General features: G+C 41.5%; 1 protein-coding gene across 1 annotated transcript; it reads right to left on the bottom strand.

The window, feature by feature from the left end:
* Positions 1 to 3,250: 3,250 nt before the first annotated feature.
* On the bottom strand, positions 3,251 to 14,767 carry arsj (arylsulfatase family, member J). The gene is made up of 2 exons (XM_067523808.1): positions 13,518 to 14,767; positions 3,251 to 5,246 (listed from the first exon to the last, which is right to left on the bottom strand). The coding sequence occupies exons 1-2, from the start codon at positions 13,817 to 13,819 to the stop codon at positions 3,851 to 3,853; spliced, it is 1,698 nt and encodes a 565-aa protein (XP_067379909.1). The 5' UTR covers positions 13,820 to 14,767; the 3' UTR covers positions 3,251 to 3,850.
* Positions 14,768 to 26,035: the final 11,268 nt, after the last annotated feature.

Genomic DNA, 26,035 nt, shown 5'->3' with positions numbered 1-26,035 from the left:
ATCAGCCATTTAGGATCACAGACAGATCCAGATTTTCGTCAGCTCTGTCTTCTTAGTTTGTCAGCACTACCTTTGTAAATCTGTTTTCTGTTGTTAACATTTTACTAAGGTTGAAAAGTTAAGTACCATTAAGATTGGACATAGCAGACCAGCCTCAACAAGACTTAACTGGCACTTGCTTTGCGTTTACCTCATAACAACCAGGGAAGATTTAATCGGATATACATGTGCTGCATTTATGTACATGACGAGCAGCTTACTATGCTGCAAACATGTGGTGTTTTCTAATTCACTGCACATGTTACAATAAACTGTGTGGTGTGTATGGTTTTGTGAGACAGGTGTGGAAGGCCAGTATTCTCCAGATGTCTCATCGTTACAAAAAATGATTTCTACGAGTACTTTGACAGAGACACTCTGTGTTGATGTTTTCAAAGAGTTACATGCAGTACTTTTAAAGTGTGTAGCATGCAAAAGACGTCCCCCCACCTGCTCTACAGCTGATGCATTTCGAAGCGTTGACAAGGGATGTGGCAGCAAGTTCTGATGCAAAGCTCAGATTATCCGCTGCATTAACTCTCAGTGAGGGTGGAGGGAACGTTGCCTCAGCATGCCTCGCAGGAGAAATCGGGAGGAAGAGACAGGTTTTGGGCAACACCTCCGTCAGGTTTTCAGAGGTGTTGGTGTTGGAGTGGACGACAAGCCTGGGGGCCGACCGCCGCAGAGAGATGACAACACTATGTTTGTGAGTAAGATCGAAGTCTTTTTTTTTCCAACTCAGCTGGTCCAACAAAAAACCCCCACAGGTCTGGGCTTGAGCAAGACCTCCATTGAGCCAAGGAGGGCAGGAGGTAGGAGAAACAAAAGATTCGAGAGAATGATTGAGGCATTACAAGCTTAATGACAGGGATAAAATGAAAAGAGTTGCATGGCTGAAAGTGAAAGGAGATTAAGAAATCAATTCAGGCAAGTACCTAACAAAATTAGTGAAAGGAAGAACTAAGAGCTAAGATATTAAGGGAGTGGTCCCAGCCAAGAGCAAAACCGGGGCCATACGTCATAAAGAAGATATAGTGGGAGTGCCGGACTTTTACTGAAGGCCAAGAGAAGTTCCAGTTGTGCATGCGTATCATTGCTCATTACAGGAAATCCCCATGGCTGGAGAGAGACTACCAGCCAAGAGAGACAGTCCATCAAGCCGTTTCGCTGTTCTTAAAGTCTTACCAGGGGTATTAATAAATGTCAAAGTCATTCTAACTCATGCAGGTGGATCTGTTACTAAAATACTACGGCATTTTCTTCCAGCAGGCCCTACTGGCTGTATGTAACGTATGTCTGAGCTCCTATTCTTCCTACAGGAAAAAGGATGCATCATCTTTATCATTGTGGCACATTTGTATTGATTTTCTTTCACTGCCCAGAAAGTGACTAAGACTTCCTATGTCACCAAAAAAAAAAAAAAAACACATCACAAGAGCCATTTCTTATGTTTGTACAAGCATTTGCAAAAAATAATGTCAGCTACCTCTTTTCAATGGAATGTCGCACTTTTGCCATGTTGCTGGAGCACACAGCCCTGCAGACTGTAATGCTGTGATTGGGTGTACTGCTTATGTTAAATGTGTTCTGGCATTTTGGGTGGTGTTCACAGGATATTTTGTGGATTATGTATTAATTCTGATTCTTTTGGACGACAGCTGCCTGATATTTGTCTAGTTTTGCATCACTTGACAGCACTTCAGAGCCAAAGTCTGCTGAGTCATGCTGTTTTTCGAGTGAAGTTCCTGGCAGAGAAATGTTTGGCTCTTTCCAGTTGGCAACGCAAAATGTGGCCAGTATGCACCTTGATCCTGCATGAACTTAAACGATACATTTCACATTGTGCCAAAGCGGAAAGAAAACCAGCAAAATCTTGTTCCTACACTTCACTTTGATCAAAACTTTCTTGCTTTGCCATTTTAATTTCCAGTGAACCTTAGCGGGCATTTTTAATGTGAGGTGGCAGCATGAGGGTGCTTGATGTTTTGCCTCGCAGCTCAGTTACAGGAAAGAAATGCACATGGTTTTTCCTATAAGAGAGATGCTAATGTTCATAACTGAAAACAAATGTGAATTCCCTTAGAATCCAGGGTTTAACTGTTCCTATGGCTCTTGGGAGAGGAAATTCAGTATGACACAACAAAGCAAGAATCTGATCTCCTATAATTCTCAGCAGTAACTTGTAATATACAGAGGACATCCCTTGTGTTTTATGGTGAAGAGTGAAGCTGAGCTCCCATGGGTACAATCTGGTCCGTAGATGTGAATCAGTGTGAGGGAGCTGAGGGAAACCTGTACGATTAACCCAACTAGATTCATCTGCTTTGGATTTGCAGAGGTTAAAAATCAGAGGAACCATCTTCATAACTGCATAAGCTGTTAACACAATGATTGCTGTGAAAGTTGAGTCACTGCCCGAAGTCTGAAGTCAGAACTTGGCACTAAGTACAGAGTTGAGGCATTGGGATCTGTGAGCATGCATGGGAGGGATGTGCAAGATAGATTTTGCACTCTTTCCACGGGAAAGCCCCTCTCTCTGGAACTCCTCGTTTCAAGTGTTTGTAACAATTTTGAGGTCTTGGATTCCACCAGAATCTCTGACTTACTGTACATAGTTGTTGAAAATGGTTTGGTTTGGTTTGGTGATTACCAAACAGACAACCTAGGGAAGCAAAATGGAACAAAACATGTTCCATTTAAGGCAACTGTTAACCTATCAGGGTAAGGCATATTTGGAAGTCCTTTAGCGTCATTAGAAGAGCTCATTTCCATATTAAACTCATAGAACTCAATGAACAGCTCACATCATTTTAAGTTTAGGAGTTTGGGGACTGTTTGCATGGGTGCCAAGCAACAGACGCCTACGAAATATTGAGTTTAAAATATTTCACAAAATGTTTACTCCATATGCACTGATCCATGTGTGTTTTGTCTTTAAACAAGTTCTCGTAGGGTACCATGCAACTGATGAGGCAGGCATTTTTGAAAAAGGCAATTAGATCTTTATCACTAGCCAGATTCCAGTTTACTGCTTTTTCCATGAATAAATGTACTTGGTGGCCACATGTCAGCTTCCAAATGTGAAAGAGATCCTTAAACTATTCAAGTTACAAAAGTACTTATTGTTACCAGAATAAAGGGAATCTGGCTTTGGTAAAATGTAAACCAGACAAAGCTTGAAAGATTCCAGGAGACAAAGAGTTTTGTGTCTGGGGCTTTTATTTTTAATTATTTTAGTTTGTTTTACATTCATGTTGGCCTGGTGCCAGACCAGACACCATCTAAAAAGGGAACAAATCTAATATCCTGGAGTTCAGACAGACTTAAAAAAAAAAAAAAAAAAAAAAAATCAACATACACATCACATAATCCTACATCCGTTTCAACAATACTGTATCTCTGTAATCAACAACATAATAGAACTATGTCTTTATTAATCTGTCACCAAAATTTATGGTAACTGTCGAGGAAGATTTATTTTCTACTCTAAGCGAAACATGAATCTACAGAACTATCAAAAGGTGTCAATAGTTCAAGCATGCAACCAAATTTAGAAAAATAAACATTCTTTAAATGCCCCTGACAATAACATGAGGTCTTGGTTGTGTCTGGGCATGACAGTAGTGTTTGAATGAGTGGATCTTTCCCCTGTTCTGCTGAGGCATTTTAAACGGCCCATCCGCATTGTGTTTTCATACAGTATAAACTGCAGTCAAGTTCAAACCTACTTGAGATAGAATATCGAATAATAGGAGAATCCCGAAGGTGGAAGTGTCAATCCCTGAGAAAAGTTTTTCACAAAAGGGGTGGGCTACCTCTCTACCTTTCTTTTCAGCTTTCTGTTTTTTGTTTTCTTCCACCTTCTCTTACCGAGATGGTTGGTTAACCAGTTATTGTATCTCTCCTCCTCTTCTTGTTTCTGCCTCTCGTCTTTGTACCAGGGTCCCCATACGCCCCCGTTGTACTGAGGATTAGATCGCAGGTCTTTGGCTGGGTAGCGTACAGGCACTGCAGTCTTGTTGTACTGTGCTAATCGCAGTAACATCTTTTTTACTATATGTGGGTATCGTTGAGACAAGTCCACTCTCTCGTAAGGGTCGGCCGTGATGTTAAACAGCCAGATGGACTTGCCCCGGTCCCAACGGACATTCTCGTTATGCCAGCGATTGGTCAGCCTTTGGTTGGAGAAGGTCTGCGGGGGAACCCAGTCACTGTAGCCGGGTACACCTGTTAGGAGCTTCCAGTGGCCCACCCGTAGTGCCGCCTGAATGGCTGTGTTCCATATTCCGTACCCAGCCTTCCATGAACCGTTCTTGGCCTTGATATAGATTGGGTCAATGTTATGAAGAATGTCCTGTCGAGGGGACGGTCGACCTTCGCTGATGGCCTCCCAGACATCGTACCCATCCAGATTTAAATCCTCATCCAATGTCCCTTCACCCAGCGTAACGAGTGTAGGGAACCAGTCAGTGACATGAACCAAAGAACGACATTTCGTCCCTTTGTTCAATAATAGGGGACTATGAACAAAACCCACCGCCCTAATCCCCCCTTCCCAGTAGGTAGCCTTACTACCCCTGAGGGGCCAGTTGCTTCCACCTGCTAATGGCTGCCCACCATTATCAGAGGAGTAGACTATAACTGTGTTATCATAATACCCATAGCGTTTCAGCGCTAATGTGAGGTTGTGGATGGCCTCGTCAAGGCATGACACCATTGCGGCATATTTACGACGATGCAAGTTCGGAATGCCTTTGTACCGCTCGAGGTAGCGGGTAGGAACCTGCAGTGGGGAATGGACTGCCTGATAGGCTAAGTAGAGAAATAATGGTTGTTTCCTTGGGTTGTGCCTGGCTAAGATACTGATAGCCTTTCGAGTAAACATCACAGTAGAGTACAAGCCACGGTCCTGTTCCCAAGCTGCCTCTTCTCCTTCATACAAATCATAGCCACACATACCAGGCCCTTCACATTTGTAGTGACTGTAGTAGTCCCCACTTCCAAGGAGGGAGCCAAAGAAAGTGTCGAAGCCACGCTGGGTGGGGAGGCAGCCACGCTTGTAGAAGCCCAGGTGCCACTTGCCAACCATGTGGGTGGAGTAGCCTGCCTGCTTGAGTTTCTGAGGCAGGGTGACATTTTCCAAAGGCAGGCAGTTGGGCTGAGTAGCTCGAATGATGGAGTGCTGGAGGCCTGTGTGGATCTGATACCTACAAGATGAAGAAATATATAGCCAAGTCAGAGACATAACAGAGAAAACCTATGAAAATCAGATTTTTGATGACAGGGAGAGGTTTCTCTTGAAGATGTAAACTAAAAAAAAAGGTCTATAACCATTAGTTACGGTGACAGAAATTAATAACTGTAACTCACTGAGGCTCTGAGCTGTAATGATAACATTACAGCTGAGGGTATTATGTCTTTCTTTGAATTTCTTCCACTAAATAAGATTAATAACTTAATTACAAAAATGCTGACAAACCTCAAGAGATAGCAGAATAGGCCCTGCTGTATAAGTTTGTTCATATAAGGTTCACAAGCCAATATATGAATTTTCAGTCAAATGACCAAAACCCTGCAAATGCTGCCATGAAACTGAAAATGTTTGCCGAATTCTTCCGAACAACAGACCCTTTAAAGCCGGTATGTTGTTCTGCGACAAAGAGAATGAATGGAGCTTGAATGGTAATGGTTGGTGGAGGACAGACAGGAAAAAGTGCTGACCTGCTGCTATGGTGAAAGCACTTTACATTTTTATATAAAGTAATCTTAATATAAAGATCTTGTGAAAAATTGCTGTCTTATGTCGGTCAGCTGCGATTGACTTTGTGAATCATTGTCCCAGGTTTAGGCAATAGAACTAAAGACAAGCATCACTGGCACTAGAGTTCTTCACATGTCCAATTAGTTCCTTGGAACTGAGACCCAAAAAGGAAGCAGAACGGGACAGATCCCAAAGTATATCAATACAAGAATGTGCTCAAAACTTTCTGTTCAACATGAAGCTGAATAGCCCAGAATAGAAACGAAATGTTGCCTTATTTCCTGGCTGGCTATTGTACAAATTAAACACACGAAGTGTTATTTAGAAAGATTTAGAGGTGCTGATTTAGTTTTCAGTGGGAGGAGCGAGGAACATTGCTTATTCCCTAAAAAATATTCCTGTAAGTCGTATATGTCCTGTTCTTTTGTTGTTGGCCCCACTCAACATGTTTGAGTCCAAGTCAATTGACATTCTAGCAGGAAGTGAGAAGGGCGGGAAAAAATGTCATCTCTTTTTTTTTTGAGCAGATAATCTAGTAATTATATATTGCACTGCTCCTAGCGTTTTTATTTTATTATTTATTTGAGTGTACTGCAATTTGTTTTTGGACTAATTGTCTTAGGGGCTATTTAGACCAGGTCTGGATTTCCTGTAATCAATTTAATCTATGAGTAGAATAAGTGGTCTGACTTTCAGACAGCCAAGCCAACTTTTTCATTATTGAGGCTGTGACTGAGTGTGGTTTTGGCCGACAGTGAAGCAGCTCAGCTGAAATTCTGGAAGGAAGAACAGTGACCTCTGACTTCATTCCTGTCTTGAAGAAAGACACCCGCTCTCCTGAGGTTAGTGGTGTGCAGTCAAGCTGTCACCAGAGAAAAGAAGTGAAATAAGTGTCTGGTTTAAGTGTCCAGACAGGAGGATCCAGTTGGATTAGAACCAGAAACCAGAAGATGGTCAGGTCTTGCAAGGCTTTACTCCCTATGGAGTCCACTGTGTGGTGTGTGTAACATTCCAAACATAGCAATAAATCAGTTATTGAAAAAACAAATACAATGAAAACATGTCCCCATATAATTACAGGGGTAAAAAGTGCAATCAAATCCACACTTGTCTGCAATTAGCACACTTGGTAAGAGTATCATCTTGTGTTTGAGTTACTTTATAGAAGTTTCCTAAACCTCAGCATGATGTGAAGGTGATTGTTAAGAAATCGATGCATTTCAACCTAAATCACTAAAAAATAAATCACTATTATGTTTAATATGTACACCTTTGTTATGCCAGAAAGCAAGTCTTCTTTTGATAAGTAACACAAATTCTTTGCTTTTCTCTATAGCTCAGGCATTACCATCCGCACCAAAGAATTTGTGCACAAACCCCAACAACTGATGCACCACCAGTGTCTTTAAATGCTAGCTGCAGTTCACAGAGATATTTTCAATTAAGCCTGCAGAAGAGCTTTTTGTTCGCTGCAGAAAACTGAACTTTCTGTCGTACTCTGGGATTTGTTTAAACATATGGCCGTTTAGGTTTGATGATTGCAAAGGTTTTTGGAAGCAATGTTTGGAAATTGTAATGTTTATAATTTGACATAATAAATTCCCATGGATTCAATTATGGTTCCCAGGCCCTTTAAAGTTTTCAACCGCTGCGGATAAAAATACAGCACAATTTAGAATTTGATACCTCTGCTCATTGTGAGTCTATAAGGTTGGGTCAGTGATTTCTAAATGAGACCTCACCAGCTCTGATGACTGCCAAGAGAGAGTCTTTCATATGGCAATGAGAAGAATTTCTTGTCACTTGGTGGTCTAGGCTGGGTGGGGGGGAACAGAAACCCAACTACAAACATGCATAGCAGCGGATAGAGGATGTATTGTTGGTCTATCACAAGTCAACAAGGTTTGAATGCATCTGAGAATAGGATGGGAATAAAGAGAAGAAGAACGGCCAACATATTTTTGTGGGTAAGCCAACATCAACAACATGAAATCAACCAGGCTTTGCAGAGGAATGTCAAAGAAGCTTGGTACATAATACATAATAAACTCACTGAGGACTGAGCACTGGTAAAACCTGGTTCTCTGTAATCGATCCGGGCTTTTCACAAAAACATGGTGAATTTACTCGTTACTTGCCCATAAAAGTCTATAAAACAACTTTGGGATGTAATATACTCCATTATCCTTAATAACCTGCTGTAGTCATTGCATTTATACAAGGTACAAGTTGCATTATTTACTTCATTATTTGTATATGTCAAGCACTCGCATCGCTGCCAACATGGCAACGGGACTGATAGAAACAAGGGCTGGTACACATTAAAGTGAAAAACAATGGGGGATGTGAACCAGAAAGCTAAGAGTGGAGTATATACATGTGCAAATTTAAGAAAATGGACGTCAATGGCCTCAGAGCTCCAGCAGGTTTGGTGGTGTACACATACCAAAGAGTCTTGATGGAAAACAGTACAAGGTGGAGTGCAAAAGGCTTATGAAGTATGTTTGTGATGTTTTTCTCATATATGAGGGGAAATACAAAGAAGGCTCGGGGCTCACCCATCACTGTGTTCTGTACACAGGGAAATACTTTGAACGGAGCGTGGCTTACTTCCATATCTTATCACACCAAAGGGTGTTGTTGCATTCCTCGAAGAAACAGTCTACTGTAATGAGGCCATATCTTTCTGGTTTATTTACAGTCGCTGAGCCAGAAGACCAACAAATCAGACATGCCATTAAGTTCAAATCAGCAACTGCCAAGTCCCACAAGACAAGTGTATTGGCCACTGGTCCAACCGCTGAGGTTGTCGAGGTTCCCAAGCAGACCTGCTGTCCAGGTCGGGGCCTTCTCTTGAACTGCTGCTCCACATCTTCCTCACATGTGGTTCAAATAAACAGGCTTAGCCCTGTGCTCTGCATTTAATCAAAGTCAGCCATGGAGAGGTTTGTCTTACTTAGCTCTTCGGCAGGCTATTCATTTAGCCGTCCTGCACTCTCTGTATGCATCTCTACAGTTTTGCTCATTTTGTAGTCTTTGTCCTTTTATTTTCCCCATTTCCAAACTCTCAGAAGGTCTCTCCCACCCATCAGTTGTCACCTCAAGCATCCACTTGCTCTGTTTGTCATTGTACTACTTAACTTAGGAGCTACAGAGAAGACTGGTGTGGGCCGTATGATGAGACAAGGACAGGGTGACTGAGAAGCCAAGACGAGTTCCACTTTAAGCAAATTTAGAGGCCACTATTCTTCTTATTCTCTTATTCTCAATGCAAATCAAAAGATCTATAAGAGCACAGTATTAAGAGATGACAGAGGAGCTTTTTAGTGTCCACTGCAGCTTCTTTTCTTGACAGCTGAAACACCTGTGACCTTGTGCTTGTCTGACAGCAAATGGAAATTTTAAACCAGTTATATAATTTGCTGGTACTTGTCTTAGTATTACATGCAGGTTTGAAGCTGATCAAGTCCAAAGGGCTAGAAAATCTGATATGGATTTAAGGACTGACAGGCATGTCTTTGATGCATGGGATGTAGCAGAAAGTCCACATGCTGGATTTGTCTTGACAGGTAAGTTGACATGACTCACAACCACTGGACCATTTATCTACGACCCAGTGTTTTTTTAATTACAGAGGATTTAAAACAAGTGAAAGTCTTTGGAACTATTTGACTGTCCTGTCATGCATGCAATCATTAAACATTGCTAACACGGTTTAGCTTTAGGGGGGCTGGGCAAGCCACCTCTCCTCATGAGTCAAGATTAGCAGGAGGACACTGGGGCTGAAGAGCACAACAACTAAGAACTTGAAGTAAAGCTCTGACTTTAAGTCACTAATCACATCAGTGCAGCTTGAACAAAACCAGAAAGGTTGAAATGTTTCTGATGCCATGGATTTCCCAGCGTGGAAATCTTCTCAAGCTCCTGTTATTGGAAGGTTAAAGTGCTTTGCTGGAAGTTCTAACAATGTTGTTTCTCTCAGTTTGGGAAATTGTATGAAGTCATACGGTCTTAATTTAACAACTTTCCAAAACTTAAAGGAACTCTATCTATTTGTAATATGGCCTTAATATGTTTACTTAGTATATTCTGCTGCTGATTCCCAGTGAGTGGAGCTGGTGAATCCTTGCAGATATCACCAGCCGCAACAGGACTTTATTTTACTCTAGCCCATTAAGCATTTGCTTCAGGACAAACAAGGTCTTGACTGTAACCAAACTAAATGTGGTTCAACTTTTAGAGAACACTATATGGATCCCCGGGGGGAAAATAGTTTACCAGTTTGACTTCGTGACTCTCTCAGGGTGAAGCGCCACGAGAGGGTCAAGAAGGGATTGCTGCAGGTTACGAAGAAAGAGGTGGGGGAAGGAAGGAGGACAGCAGGCAAGATGCAGCTGTGGGAAAACCAGGAGAGACCAAGCAAGAGGTCAGATGGACAGTAAACAGTGAGAGATGCCGTTTCTCATTCCTGTCACTCCATTGGTTTTTCATCAGCTACCATCATACACTGCTATATGTTGGTTGAGTGAATGGTCGTAAAAACAGGTGAAAACACTCTGTTGGCTTTTTGACCAAACAAAAATGTTAAAAAATGGTTTTCTCAAGTTTCCTTATATGAAAAGAGAAAGAGCTTTGTTACAGCTGAGGTGGACGAGGTAGAGCAAGACACAAATGTAGGTTTCTTCAATACCTGTCTTGGCCATAAAAATATTGTAGGATATTCACAACCAGTGGACTGTGTGTGTGTGTGTGTGTGTGTGTGGTTTGCATATAACTTGATCTTTGGATGTTCACTTTGACCTTGCATTCCTCTGGGTCGATTCAGTAAATTATGAGGCAGGATAACCACCCCATCCTCCTGACAACTGACAACAACACACTGAGTGAACCATAGCAAAGACATCCAGCAGGCAAAGAAGTGAAGTCATAATCAAATAGGATTTAATGTTTTGCATTCAGTTTGATATTTGCCTATTATCGCATTCCTATACTCAATTCAGCCACACACGCACGAAAACAAGGCTGGAAATATAATTGAATCTACACCTACATTTCTTTCCCCCCCCCCCCCCCTTTTTTGCTCCAGTCAGAGAGAGTGGGAGCAGCTCACAGAGAGGGCAAAGGAGCGAGAAGGTGGCTGCACTTTTCTCATTATTCTCTCGGACGGCTGCCAAAAATAATCCTGCTGCCCAGCAGGCCTACTCCAGTTCTGTAGAAGAGCAGAACAGATGGTGGAGGCAGTGGAGGAGAAGCCCTGCAGAGCTGCATGTACAAACAGGGAATTTGCAGATGACCACAATCGACCTCCATGATATTGCATAGTGGGCCTTGGCCCTCGAATATCTCTTTACAGCTGGAACTACATTCCCCATACTTTGCCATGCTTGACTTGTGATTTTATTCCCGTCTTTGCATATACTGGAAACAGTTAAGTATGCGGATTTAAAGGAAGAAGAAGTGATCGCTGGATTACTTTGATACTGCAGAAAACTTCAAGTTATGGAATCTAATAAAGTACTATCATGCTCTCTGATCTCAAAACAGATTTGTGGATTGTTACTGACAACGTACATAAGAATGTTAATTCTAGATATTTCCATAGAGCGTATTTTAATGCTGAAGAATATGTCTGTGTGTTCAGATTTTCGTTATGACTCTGACGAGCTCAATGAATGATGACAAAGTGCAACGTTAAGGATTTTTTTTTATGGGCCTATATTTATTTCCTTCAATGAGCTGTGTCACAGCCTCCGCTGCTGCCACAACTGTTGTCTGCGCAAAATTAGGAGCCAAGTACTGAGAACTAGAAGAAATATCAGCATGAATTTGTGGACTGAAGCAAAGTCCATCCTCCACCATCATGTGGGGCTGCATCATAGAATTGGGTTTTATCACTCTGAAAATCAGATCCAGCCAACGTAATTGCTGCGAGTTGGGATTGCAGACATCTTAAAAATAGGTCCAACAAACACAAGCAGTCAGATGATGGTTTTAAACAGCACATTATTTCAATCTCTTTTTTTGCTTCGTTTGCACAGGTCAACTGTTTGACGAAACCAAAGCTTGTCAGACTTTCTGAAAGCTCGTGGTTCTTTGCCTTGTCCTTTTTTCTTTACTGATTTGACCACACTCTAAGATCTGAGCTATTATTTTCCAAGGTTTCCCGCAATGCGGAATCCCACTTCAGTTGAAACAGAGACTGTCTACAAATGATATGTAACATGATCATTAGGATTATTAAGCGGCCACACACAGTAAAGGCCACGTTCCAAAGGGCAAAGGCAGAATTGTACATCTTTGCATTTAGCCAAACGTGCCGCCGTGTTATCTGTCCTTAGCAGCCCATATATGTCTTAGTAGGGTCTTACTCTTCCTGTCAGTAGGCACAGTAGGTTGGACTATCATTGGTTACGTTACATTTAGGCACAGAAAGAGGTTGGTTAGGGTTATGGAAAAGTTGTGTTTAAGATTTAAAGTAAGTAACAATATTGATTGTTGTCTCTCGTTTCATCGTGTATTTCATCACCTTTCCACACTGTCCTCCACTCTTCACTGACTTTTTGCTTTTAAATGACATCACCAACTCCTGCTCTAGCTCCTGGGATAGTTAATACAGCCACTAGATGTCACCAAATGACCACGCCTGAGGTTGATAATAAACCTACTGGCCTACTGGCTGGTTAGTAGGTGGGCTAATGAACCATTGCTTTGACAATGGCATGACAATGAGTTACTGCCCACTGAACAGCTGATAACTGTCAATTTAGCTGTTCGGGTACTTTTGCATGTACTTTAATACTTTCAAGTAGTAACTTCATCTCCGTTCAACAAATCAGCTGCCTTAATGCAAACATCATGAGTTTTGACTTTTGACTTTTAGAACCACTCTGCTTGTATATGGTCGAAGAGGCATTAGTCAATCTTCAGATGCCATCTGATAACAAGAAAAGAAGTGTGAGAATATCTGACTCAGCTTAGCAAATTACTGATTGATGATCATGTTGAACATGTGTGTTACACTACTTAACCTGGGCAGCACATTGCTGCTTTTGCACTTCTAAACTTTACAAGGCAGTAAGGGGAAAGAAAACTGGAGCCAGTTGTGTTCAGGACCTCTATTAAACTGGGTAAAAGCCTGCTTTGATGTGTCAACAGTGTGGCGATGACTAATACATCAGACAGCTTTAGATATATTTCTTTAAAATAAAACATAATGACTGGATTCATTGGGACCGTTACAATTTCCTATATCTATCCATTTATCAATATACAGTAAACCCACTCATCTTTTGCAGGCTTGCATGGGGCTGGAGTCCTACCCAGGCACATCACAAAACACATTAGGTATATCCCGTCCTTATATTACTTATCACGTCTCATTTCAGTCTCTTCAGTGTCTGTTATGCAGGAGCGAATGTAACTAAACTCTTACACAAATAAAAGTAATCTGTATTGTGTGGGCGTACGCTCAATATATTTTCAAAGTAAAAGCTCTCAAAAATGATGAGGAGATTTTACTGTTAACTGTATATATGCAGTCATTTTTATGAGTATACACCATGAAACAGTGAACCTCACTTGAGACTGGACAAATATGGAAAACATTAAATGACTTGACTTCACTGACACTCTGGTGATAACTGACAGATTCGGTACAGATTCTGCCCAAATACTGCTGGGAAGATACAAATACTGAACCGGAACCCGAGCTCTCTACCTGCCGGTCATGAGCTGGCTCCTGGACGGGCTGCAGAGCGGCTGCACGTAATAATTCTCCAGTTTGACTCCCTGCGCTGCCAGCCGGTCCAGCGTCGGGGTCTTAATCTCGGAGCCGTGATACCCAACGTCCCTGAAGCCATGGTCATCCACCAGTATAAAGATGATGTGGGGCTGAGAAGTCGGCTTATCAAATTCATTATGTCGGTTCGCGTCCCGGTTTTCCCACGACGTGTGAACGCTCCACGTCTGAGCGAGGATGAAGCTGAGGAAGAAAGTCAGCGGGAGCCACAGGAGATCCATATTCAGGCAGATTCGGAGCCACAGGATCAGTTACTGTTGCTCTGTCGGACGGTGTGTGTCGGTGCCAGAGTGCTGCACATGTTTAGGGGGAACAGCAACGCTTGGAAATCGGGTTTGCATTGTGTTGCTCCAATCTCACAGTCAGTCCACTGACAGCTTCGCGGTTTGTGGGAAAAAAGAGTCGGTGAAAACGCGTGGAAACCAAACAGGTCTCCTTCCCAGCTGGTGTTTGACTCCTACAACACCCTCTGCACGCTGCACTACCTGAGCTCAAACACTATTTGTCCACAAAGGCGCACGGAGGTTTGGCACGGCACCCACAGCCTGTCATCCCTCCAGCCCGAGGCTTTCGTCAAAAAAGTAACACAGGATCCAACAGTACAGCAGCTGATGCGGACTGGTCCCAGCACTGGTCCTCCATCCTGCGGGCCCGGGTTCTGAAAGCACACTGAGGACTGAAGAGCAGCACTGCGTGTCTTCTGCAGGAGGCTGGTCCATGCGAAAGTCCTCCACATTACACTTTTTTCACGGTGCGTTCACGGCCACCTCGAAAACTTAGAAGGAATGTGGGAGGGAATCCAGCAGCTGTCACATTGTGTAAAGTTTAGTTGCTGCGTTTTTTCCTATTAAATTTATAAAATACCTCTATTGTACACAAATTATGTTTATCTCATACTCTTATATTTAGTTTTCCCAGGGGCCCCAAAACTCACTCCAAGCCATAGTGTGTTATTCAGTGACAACCCAAAGTTTATATACAACTGTTAACTTGAAGTGAATGTTGTCTTGTGTCTGCTGAAATAAATGAATGTATGCCACATATTACAACTGAGCACAGGGATGTGCTCACTAAAAATATTTTTCCTACTTGGGTCAAAATTCCTAACATGGCTGAAGCCATGATTTTAGAAATGGGCTTTTAGCCCAGAGCCCAACCCAGCACAGTCCTCTCTTAAATTAAAAATACTTAAAAAGTATTTATTTAAATAAATGAAATCTAAAAGTACTGTGATATATTAACGTAACTTTACGTTTGTTAGATGTGTTTAAAGAAGTCCAGGTATGAATCCATGGTTTGACAGATTTTATTTCATATGCTATCCGTTCAAAAACGTTATAACATTCAATTGATCAGTCATACAATCTGGATATTGTTAAAGTTACAACGTGCAACTTAAGCTGGACCTAACTTGAGGCTCCAAATCACTCGTCAGTGCGTGACCCTGCTCTGTTACAACTTTGCTTTTCTCTTTATGCCCTGCACAACCCGTCAGCCCATATAATATCTTTTCAAGCAGAAATCATTGCTGTTTTCTGATTGGTTAGAAGGGCGAGCCTCACTTGTATCGAACTGGATATCTCTGCACTGCTGCTGTGCTGTCTCCGGAGTCTTTGACATTTCTTCTTTACGCGAAGAACGTTTCTATAAAGAAATAATCTGTTTTATTGTTGTAAATGACCATCACGGCTGGAAACTGCTGTTTGTTTATGTGTGTCTACATAAGTGCACAGAGGCCCATCATCAGCAAAGATTTGTCTTGTTTACTAGTAGCAAGTTGTGTTTGTTAATGCAGGTTTATTAGTTTAACTGATACTAGTTCAATTCAACACGTTCAACATCCCACAGTGTCAGATATTGACGCCTCCCAAGGTGTCAAATTGGTTCGCTTTGTACGTCCTTGTACGTATCATATTGACACCACAGGAACCCTTTGGCGTAACTATTTGATGCCCGGGGAAAATCAGCATCCGGCATTGAGGCTACAGGCCGAACTACTTCATGTACACACAAAAACTGTGTTAGAGTTAGGCACATAAACTTCAGGGTACGTTTACAAGATAAATTACCGTAAAACTGAAATGCTACAAACAATGACAACGGCACACGTACTTCCTTACTATAGTTGCCACATGCACCACGTTGTGTTATGATCCTCATTAACCCACACAACATCTCGCACTAGAGTCAAATCCTGGTCTCCAGGGGAAAAGTCCTGTGTCTTGTTGTACTGTCCACCACCACCTTGTCCACCTTGTCCACGAGGTTTTTCACTTTTTACACTACCGTCATTGCTTTTGGCATCAAATATTGAAGCGTCCGACTTTCCGTTGATCTAGACTGAAAGAACTGAGCGTTGATCACTGATGCAAACATCATGTGCCTCAGGAGGTAGAGCAGTCATCCACCAGTCCCTGGTTTAATTCCTGGCTCTCACTTGTCAAATTTTCCTTCCATTCATTTGAAGGTAGCATAGGGTGTCGGCACTGATTAGATCGCACCTCAGACTACTGTCTGGTAACAGAATTGATTGTTTTCATTGTGGTTTCTTGGTGAGTTGTGTCTTTTTTCTTTATTTTTCTTTTCTGGATCTTTCTCCTGAAACTGGGAATTTGATTTATTTGTTGGCCCTAAAGAAAATAGTGGCAGTGGTTAGAAAAGAACGAAACGAGGGAATAGAGGAGTAACAAAGCTGCAACATGATAAGATGTCGACTTAATGTAATTTGGAAAGTTGAGGCCTCATATTGCGTTTAGATAAATGTTTTAATGTTTTTGCAGAAAACATTAAGACCTCGCTTACCTATGAGTTGTGGGAACATGACTTTTTTTTACAGTGGGTAATTTGGAAGAAAAGAGCAGGTGTGGACCTGAGCTACAAGGGGAAGTAAATTGTTACAGGCTAAATACTGGGTCACTAAAATAGGAAGGCTGACATCCCAGTAAAACATGCAGCCAAGTGCAGTTCCCAGGAGGAGGTGTCTGGGGGACCTGTTCAGTGTACCTGTGAAAGGGAGCCTTGACATGAAATAACCCTTTGGGTCCTGGAAACACATGCACGTGCACAGACGGCAGCCCAGCGGGATTGAGGCATGAATATGTTTTCTGGATGAAAAACTAAGTTGACAGATTGGAGCGTCCAGAGCAAACAGAGCAGCAGAGTGCTTCCAGCATGTCTACGCACGTTACCAGGATCAGCTTAGATGTAACCATTGCAGTACATGTTGGAATGAAATGTATTCTGTTCCTCCTGGTTTTCTGGGACTGTAACAATAAGCCTGATCCGGAAAATGAGTTTCTCAGCACTGTAGAGAAAGGTGCAATTTCTTAGTCATGCTATGACAAGAAGGCGGGTGACATACAGACACATTTCAGCTCATTCCAGGACGTGACCTCAAGCATTCTGACATCCTTCAAGGAGCTGGATGATCTCATTCCAAGTGACTGCATCCCCTCTTACAAAGCAGAATATGAACAGGGAGTTAGTGAGAGTGTGTGCCAGTGAGCGTAAAAGTCCCAGAGGCATTTGGACCCAGGAGATGCCAGGCCTCCGGTTTCCAAGAAAGCCTTTGTTTTTTTGGATGGTTGCATAAAACAGCCGAAAAGGGCCCACGCAGACAGCTGCCAAACCTCCACCCTACCCTCACACCCACACCAACACACAGGAAAACTAACAACACACTGTTCTCCCCCACTAGTCTCCTCTGTGCTCTGTTGTTGGACAGTCTTTAGATACTGTAGGTACGTGGTGGGGGATGCTCACATTGCTTATTAACAGCATAATGAAATTCCAACCTAATTAAATTCCAAACATCAGTGTTTAGGGGGAATCGTTTACTGTGCTATGCAACAGTCTCAAGGTTACTGCAGGACAAACTCTGAACCTGAAATCCAAGCTGAGGGTACACTTAAAATAATATAATGTAATGTCATTTTAAATTCCATCAGTCACACAGGTGATGGCCAACTATCTATGAGCTCTCAGTATGTCACATGCTGACAGGTGGATGATTTGCCCTCACAGAAGAGAAACAACTAATGCTAACTACAGTAAAGTCGTCTTTGTGTAATCTGAAGCAAACACAACACAGGAGCTTGACAACTGGATTCAGCATTTTCTTAAAACACACAAGGACAAAATCAGTTAGGGCTGTGACAGAAACTATATCTATTAACAAGAATTCTGTTTTTTAAAAAAGAATAGATAATCAAATAACAAGAAATGATTTTATACATTTTATCACAGCCTAATGAGTTTTTCCATTCAACCAACAACATCCATCCTTTATCTGTAACCACTCATCATGTCACGGGGTCACGGGGTCACGGGGGGGGGGGGGGGGGGGGGGGGGGGGCTGTTCCCTGTGTCCCGGTCCAACTCCCCAGTAGCTAATAGAGCAGGTCTCTTTAATCAGTTATATGAATAAAAGCCAAACAATATACAGTTAAGTAGTGAAAATAATGCTTAATATATAACAGCCCCTGTAAATAGGTTAAAACTCTATATACACACAAACCTTGCGATGATAAATGAAAAAAGCAGCCACACAAAAACACGTCTGACCCATGACAGAAAGCGTATATTCTCTTGAAAAATGGAAAAATATGTGCATGACACAAAGCATTGTTATATTCGTATTTAATGACACAGAAAAGCAAGCATTCGGATTTCAGTCAGCTTCAATGCTCTGTGTGTTTCATCATGAACTGCAGGCTTCCACCTGTCTGGCCACTCATTGTGCCAAGTACGAAATGCAGCAACATTTTTTTTAGTCGCACAGAAAAAAAACCGTGTTACCCTCCTGGCTGCTACAGCACGATCATGTCGTTTCCACACAATCCTGAAGTTTAAAGTAGTGCGGTGGAACAGCCGCTAAGAGTCAACGCTGCAGTGTTGACAAGGAGATTATAGATTATCCACATGATGTGTAGCACTCAGCCGGGCCCTGTTATTGTGTCACACATTCCAGCAGTGGTTGACGGTGGAGCAGGTGGAGCTGCTCTGTGCAGACTCTCTCATGCTCCTGATCAGCAGATAGAAAGAGAATGCCAGCTATGTTGGGATGGATTAGTTTTCTGTTTTAGCCCATTTATGCCTCGTCTGCCTTTTCATGTTATTCATGTTAGATTTGCTGTGTCGTTGATTTCTAAAACGTATTTCTACCAGACAAACACATGTCAAGTGTTATCTCTCCAAACCGACTCCTGGAAACCTAAGGATTTCTGCCTCTCTGATCTGAGTCAGCACTTGTTCTTATGCTGTTTATTGCTATGATCATATGTTTCTGTTTAATTATTTGTAAATATAAAAACACAAACAACCCCTTATGCTGAAAGCTAATAATCTGCTTTACAGTTTGCTAACAGCATCGAAGAATTGTACTAAAGAATTAAAACTAAACTGTAAACATCATAATGTAATCAGAGCATGATTATGTTTTACTGCAGTTACACAAACTGGGTTATTGTGCTGTGGACAAATATATTGTATGGGACCATTTAATTGATATGTTCACTCCCAATATATTGTGTTGTGATGTGCCATTTACCTTCTATTAAACTTTACTTTGGAATTAAATGTTACTAATTGAATATTTATAATTTTCGTAGGCAAAGCATTAGATGCATTAACCTGATTTTGCAGTGGCAAACTGGGTTCAGACACTCTTACCTGAACTGTCACAAACATCCTTAGGCTTTAAATGTGCAATAGCCTAATTTAAGGCAACATTAACAATCATTCTGATTCATGTTTGTGACCTGGAAAATCCAGTAATGTGCTTTTTTTTTACTCACTTTTGTCTCAACCAACTTCACCGTGTTCAGTAGCTGGTTGCTAAGTCTGTGTGCTGTTTAGTGCACAGCAGGTAGTGTGCAGTGGGTTTATCAGGCCCCTTTTCTCTGAAAACAGCTGTCCGTGCAGCTGGAAAGGGATGTAATGGGAGTCAGACGAAACCAAAAACTAAAAATATACTGCAAGACACTTCAAAGCTCTGTGAGGGAAACTGCAGCCTCATTTCACATATACAAAAGCATTTTTACTCATTGTTAATAACACAGATATTTAGTAGTGCAGCTTTAAAGGATGGCTTTACCAAAATTCAACTTGCTCTCTATGGCTTTAGTTTAGGGTGTAATTGTGCACTGATGCTTTTAAACTTCCCTCTGACTTTCCTATATTAAAATATTTCTTCAGTTCTAGCTGAAAAACTCCTCTAGACGACATCACTCGGAATAGTTTTTCATCATTACGTGTTCAAATGATGTCATCTGGGGGAGTGTTGACCATGATTACAAACTTCATAGCGTAAGCAACAAGATGACATAATCTGACCTGAAGGTTCCTCCGAATGACGTCTTATGGAGGCATTTTTTAGGCTAAAAGTAGAGATATAGTAAATATAGTCAATGGGAAGTTTAATAGTATTTGTGTACATTTACTACCCAAACTAGATACAGATAGATGCTACTCAGGGAAAAATATATTGTGTGCTGACTTGCTGCAGTTGCCTGCAAAAATGTAAAATGACGTAAAGGGAGGGGGGGCAGCTGATCAGGAGACCCTAAATGGTCTCAAGTTTTATGATGCACCATTTTCTATGACCTCATGCAGGACATGAAACCTGAAGTTTATTGTCCATTGTTTGGTGAATGTCCATGTATTAACGAAGATCAGAAATCAGTGCCAGCCCAGCACTTTTCAACACTTTCTAACTCTCCTGTGAAGTTTGGGTTCTCTGCTTCTTTCTCCATAAGCAGACCATCTGGAAATAACTTATCTTCACCTTTTGCCAATCTAGTGAGTCAGCTGCTCTCCTACATTGAAGGCTATGTGATCTTTTGACCTTTGAGCAGATCCACTCTAAACAAAATGACTGGTGGGTGTCGAAAGGTATAATGAGCAGCAGGCAGTCTGAATGAAGAGTGTTTAGGGGGAAAACAACAGCAGAGAGCTTCATAACTAATTAGCAGGCAGCTCCAGCTCCTGGGTTTTATGGGCCTGATGGGGCAGAAACAAGCTGTTTTGTTACCATTTCATGTTTACCAGTCATTTTGGTTCAATAGCTTGCACACGTTCAGACAAAGGAAAGCATTGTTAAGAGAGGATCACCTATTCCAGCATGGTCTCCATAATGATTTCATTAACTTGAGTAGTGTCAGCAAGTCAGAGACTGACGCTTGGTGCGGAAAAATGATGCTCATTTTATCGGCTCCATCGCTGCCGTACAACCCTGACAGACTGCTTTGTCTGGCTGTCAGACAGGCCCCAGCACACACACCTCGCTGAGCTGAAAGATAAGTCCCCATTTGTTCCTGCACGCCTAACTTCACACGTGCTATTCTCTTTAGATAGAATCACTGTCTGTTTGGCTTCGACTGTGCAACTGGGGTCAACAAGAACAACGATTCTCACCTTTCACCACATATGATGCTTTGAGGCCCAATATGTGCTGATACCATTTAATGTCTTTTCTAAAGACTTTCTCCTTTTATAATCCCAGATTTTCAATTGTATTTAATTGCATTTTTTCTTTTTAGATGTATTGTTTTACAAGAATAATTTTTTTAAGTTTTCTGACATATTATTCTATATTTATATGTTTTTAAAATGTACTTACGTTCAACAGGACTCAAGAATGAACTGACAAGCTTGCAGTTGACTGGCCGTTGTTGGTTCAATCCCTGGCTCCTCCTTCGTTCACATGTCGAAGTGTCCTTGAGCAAGACACTGGACCCCATCTTAGTTGCTCCCGGTGAGTGTTGGCCAGCTGCATAGCAGCTCCCCCATCAGTATATGAGTGTATGAGTGTGTGTGTGTGTGTGATTGTGAGTGTGAATGGGTGAATGAGAAGCAGTGTAAAGTGCTTTGAGTGCCAATAGGTAGAAAAGTGCTATAAAAGTGCAGAACATTTACCATTTAGGTGCTCAGAGGTCAAGGTCACCATGACGCATGCAAGTCTATCTTGTGAATGTCACCTCAGGTAAGTTATGAGGGGATTTCTTCAAATTAGACACAATCCTCCACTTAGTCTCAATGATGAACTTCTTAGGCTTTGGTGATCAAAGGTCAAAGGTCACTGTGACCTCATGTCTTTCCTGTTCATCCACCCCATTTTTGTGAATGTGCTAAAAAAATGCAAATTTATATATATAAAAAAGATAAAAATAAAATCACATGTATACTAGTATTTACCGCGTTTGCTCAGGTTCCAACTGGAAGTTGCTTCCAAACTTCTTCCATTTATGGATGATGGAGGCCACTGGGCTCATTTACACCTTCAAAGCTGCAGAAATGTTTCTGTACCGTTCCCCAGATCTGTGCCATGATACAGTCCTGTCTTCCTTGGACTTGGTTTGTGCTTTGACATGCACTGTTAACTGTGGGACCTTTATTATGTCCAATCAACTGAATTTCCCACAGGTGGACTCCAGTCAAGTTTTAGAAACATTTCACGCATGATCAGTGGAAACAGGAAGCAGCAGAGCCCAATTTTAAGCTATTGGCAAAGGCCACTACATCGCTAATAAAATGGTACCAATTCAAACTACTTTTCATCACCATTTCTTTAAGCTAACCTGGTTAAAAAAGGTCAAGTCAGCTGTGCCTAAATTGTATAATTCATTTTGCCAAACTGTGGCACATAAAAAGTAAATAACCTCTTCCTATTATCATCAATATAATCCCATAAAATATCCAGTTATCATTTTAGTCAACATATCAAAAGAAATACCTGACTTTGTGTTTCTTGGGCCTTCATGGCTTCATGGACCCTTAAATTCTGGACTCTGCTTCTGTGTCATTTTTGGTCTGAGGTTTGCTTTCTGTTTCATTCAGTGATTTGATCCAGCCTCTTGTTAATTTCCACTTGTTTGGCCTTGGTTATTTCAGGTATTAGTTATGCTTCTGTGTTTTTTCTATTTGCCAGTGCTTTGCGTTCTATTTGTTCATGTCTGCCTCCCCTGAGTTCCTGTATTAGTTTCTGTGCTCCCGTTTATAAGTTTTCTTTGTCATATCCATATGTTCTTTCTATTTTAGTGGGGTATGTTTCTCATCAGTGTAATTTATTTGGCGTTTACCTGTTTGTACGTTTCTTTAAGTTTTCCCTGTCTATCCATTCAGATTTATTATAGGCTTCAGATCCCTGTTGGGGGTTTTGGTTCGCTCAGTTCATGATTCAGTTTAGTTATCCTCGTGTTTCATGTTTGATACCTGGCTTGTTTTCCTTTGTGTTCTCCTCTCAGGAGCGAGTTTAAGTTAATCCCCCTCATGTTCTGGTCCCTTTGGTTAGTCTGAGTCTTCTTTGTTCTGTATCCGGTTCCTAGTACCCTCCTGTTAGGAGCGACTTCTGTTAACGATTTACATTTGTCAATAAAGCCCCTCGTTATTTGCAATCCCTCGCACTGTCTCCTCTCTTGGGTCCACCCCTTAACCAAAACCGTGACACAACATCACACACCCCTCTCAGTGTCATTGAGGCCTCACATCTGTTGTCAACCTTGGACTTATACATGAACCTATTAACAGATGTGTCAGACATGCATGGAAACTGTAAGCTCCGTTACCAGTATGCACAACTAAACCCTTGCAGATGACCATAAATGCGGCAGCACGCCTCATTTTTAATCATCCAAAAAGGACTTGCATCACACCACTTTTCAGATCTCAACACTGACTTCCTGTGGCTGCCTGCATCAGGTTCACAGCTCTGTCTCTGGCCTACAGGGTGATCTCCTCAGGTCTACATTCACATCAGATCTACAATCCCTCCCGTCTGCTGCATCCAATGAACGACACCTGGTGGTCTCAGCACCGCATCGAAGACAGCACACTCACTCCTAATATTCGAAAAACTGCTGAAAATAGAACTCTTTCGCACCTTTCTATGCAATTAAATCTATATTTTAAAAACACCTTTCTTTCTTGCACTTGCATCTCACTTTTCTGTGATATTTTTCTGGATATTTTCTCCTTGACCAAGATTTTTTGCTTTCCTTGTACTTCACTTGTTTGGATAAAAGCCTCTGCTAAATGTAAATGTAAATACAGACAAATTCCACAACATTGTTGCAGCCACAAAGATGAACATGATGACAGTAGTGATGGGCTTGACACCCAGGGTAAGTGCAGATGAAGGGAAGCTAAGGACAAAGTGATGAGAACAGCTAAATCCTTCAGACAAACTGGTCTCCCCATCGGGAAGTGAGTGTTGAAGCAAAGGTATTTGTGCTAAGTGGACGTCTTTGTTTCATCCTTGACTTGCCAATACTCAAAACAGGTGGGATGAAGGAGCCTGAAAGGCAGACAGAATGCAGCCAAAGGCCAAGCAGTCATAACAGATTGTTAGATTATACAAAGCAAGGATTTACAAAGCAATAGGCCTAACTGAAGTTTATCCAAACACAGGATGTTAGGCAGATATGTCAGGAGATATGTGCTACATGTGAAAATACAAGGCTGCGGTAGAGTACATGAGATGTGAGAAAAGAAGTGTTACAAAACAATAATTAAGTGACCTTGGGGATTTTGTTGTTGCAGGCCCAGATGCTACAAATAGGCTTTATGTAAGTTCTGATACTAGATACACTAATGACCCTGTACAACTGTTAGTGTCACCCAGTACATTTTTGTGTGAGTTTAAACAAATAAATTTGTTGCATTTTTTTGGCCACTATATTGCGGGATCATAAGGATGATGTGGGGGTTGTGGAGCAAGTTTAAAACACAAATTACATTTACATTTAGTCCTTTGTCACACACTTTTATTCAAAGCAACTACCAAGTGAGTTACTAAGCAAGCTGCATCGTGAGAGGGTAAGATGAACTAAGAGAAACAAATGTACTTGACGAATGTGAATAATCTTTTGATAAACATGGAATAATATTGTGGGGGATTTTCGGTGTGGACAATATTCTCCCTGTGTGGGTTCTCCAGTTGGTTGGTACTCCAGTTTCCTCCCACAGTCCAAAGACATGCATGTTAGGTTGATTGGTGACTCTAAACTCTAAATAGGGGTTAATGTGAGTGTGAATGGTTTGTCTCTGCATGTCTACAAGTATGTCTCTCTTTGTTGGACCTGAGCTAGCACCTTGACCTCTCTCATCAGACAAGGGGCTGGAAGAATGAGATTTTTGGTGTCTTTGTGAGATGCTAAAGGCCTCTGAGGTTGATAAAAAATTCAAATGTAGTCTGGCATTACAGACTTTACATCATTGTGACTACATTTCCCGCCTTCCATAAATACCTGAACCTCTATGCTGTTAAGGGTTGCATGGATAGTAAAATTACATATCAAAGATAAAGACAGGGTGTCAAAAAGTGGTCTTCGAATTTGTATTCATGTTAGAGCCTGAAACTTTATCGTACAGTGAACTTTTCCCCCCCAAACCAACAGTTTCTTATAAACAAAGCTAAAATGGTTCAAACTGATGGTCATCACAAAAATGCACCGTATAGTTAATTTATTTAAGAGACTCCTCTTTGTCTCTCTCTCTCCCTGTGGGGGACTATTGGTGAAATCAATGAAAGAAAAACTTGAATCAGGTTTTTTTAACAGTAGGGACAACACTTCCGGGTTAAGGCCCCTTTTAGTGAATATTTTATTTATCTAGAAAATCTGTGTCAGGCCTCCTCTACTCTACTGAAAGCAGCTGATATTTTCACATCCGGGCACAGCAGGAGTTATTTCTCCAGGTTTAAAAAACCCTGGTGTGACTAGGTTAACACAGGAGTCAATTGGAGACCCTGGGCATAACACACCAATACTAAAGGGCACCTTTAGATTCAGAATTAGCCTCCATTTTAATCACTTGAAGGAAAATAATTCAAAACCTGGAAACATGAATTTAAAATAATTATTATGGATAGATAATTTGAGGTGAGATGTACTCTTTTACTCTGAACCAACTTTCTACTATAAATATGTATTTAAGAATGAAAAACAGGAAGATCCAGAGCTTTGTGAGGGACACAACAGGAGCCTGATTCAAGAACCAGCCTGAATCTGACCTTTGACCTCAATATGTCCAGCCAGACATTGACACAGAATAGTCCTCTTGTGCTGAAGGAAAAACACAGGTGAGCTAACATTCGAACCAAACACCTTTTCACAGCTACACTATGTCATAACCTACAGCTGCAACTCAACACCAGCCTGAACCACTGAGCACATTGTACACATTTTTCAAACTGAGATGACTGGATAATGAATACGTTAGTGGCTCAGAGAGGTAAATCACTTCCACTGAGGCAATGTAATATCTATTAGTGTTCACTTCTGTTGTTATTCCACTGTGATTTCTGCTGGCCACGTGTACAGCTGGTCACCAGTGCAGGTCCAGATAGTGTAGCTGGGACTTAATGTGTTTGCCAGTTGGCTCAGATGACTGTATCAACAAGACCTGTTACTGCTCAATGCATTTCCAGTTAGCATGAAATC

The sequence above is a fragment of the Channa argus genome, chromosome 12 (assembly GCF_033026475.1).
Source record: "Channa argus isolate prfri chromosome 12, Channa argus male v1.0, whole genome shotgun sequence".
Lineage (NCBI taxonomy): Eukaryota > Metazoa > Chordata > Actinopteri > Anabantiformes > Channidae > Channa > Channa argus.
Note: the sequence above shows the minus strand (reverse complement) of the source record. Positions and strands in the feature narration are given on the sequence as shown.

Excerpts from the sequence above, each read along its gene's own strand:
- arsj (XM_067523808.1), bottom strand. The coding sequence starts at position 13,819 with ATGGATCTCCTGTGGCTCCCGCTGACTTTCTTCCTCAGCTTCATCCTC. Across the intron at positions 5,247-13,517 it reads AGCCAGCTCATGACCGGCAG|GTATCAGATCCACACAGGCC; the intron begins GTAGAGAGCTCG and ends TTCATCTTGTAG.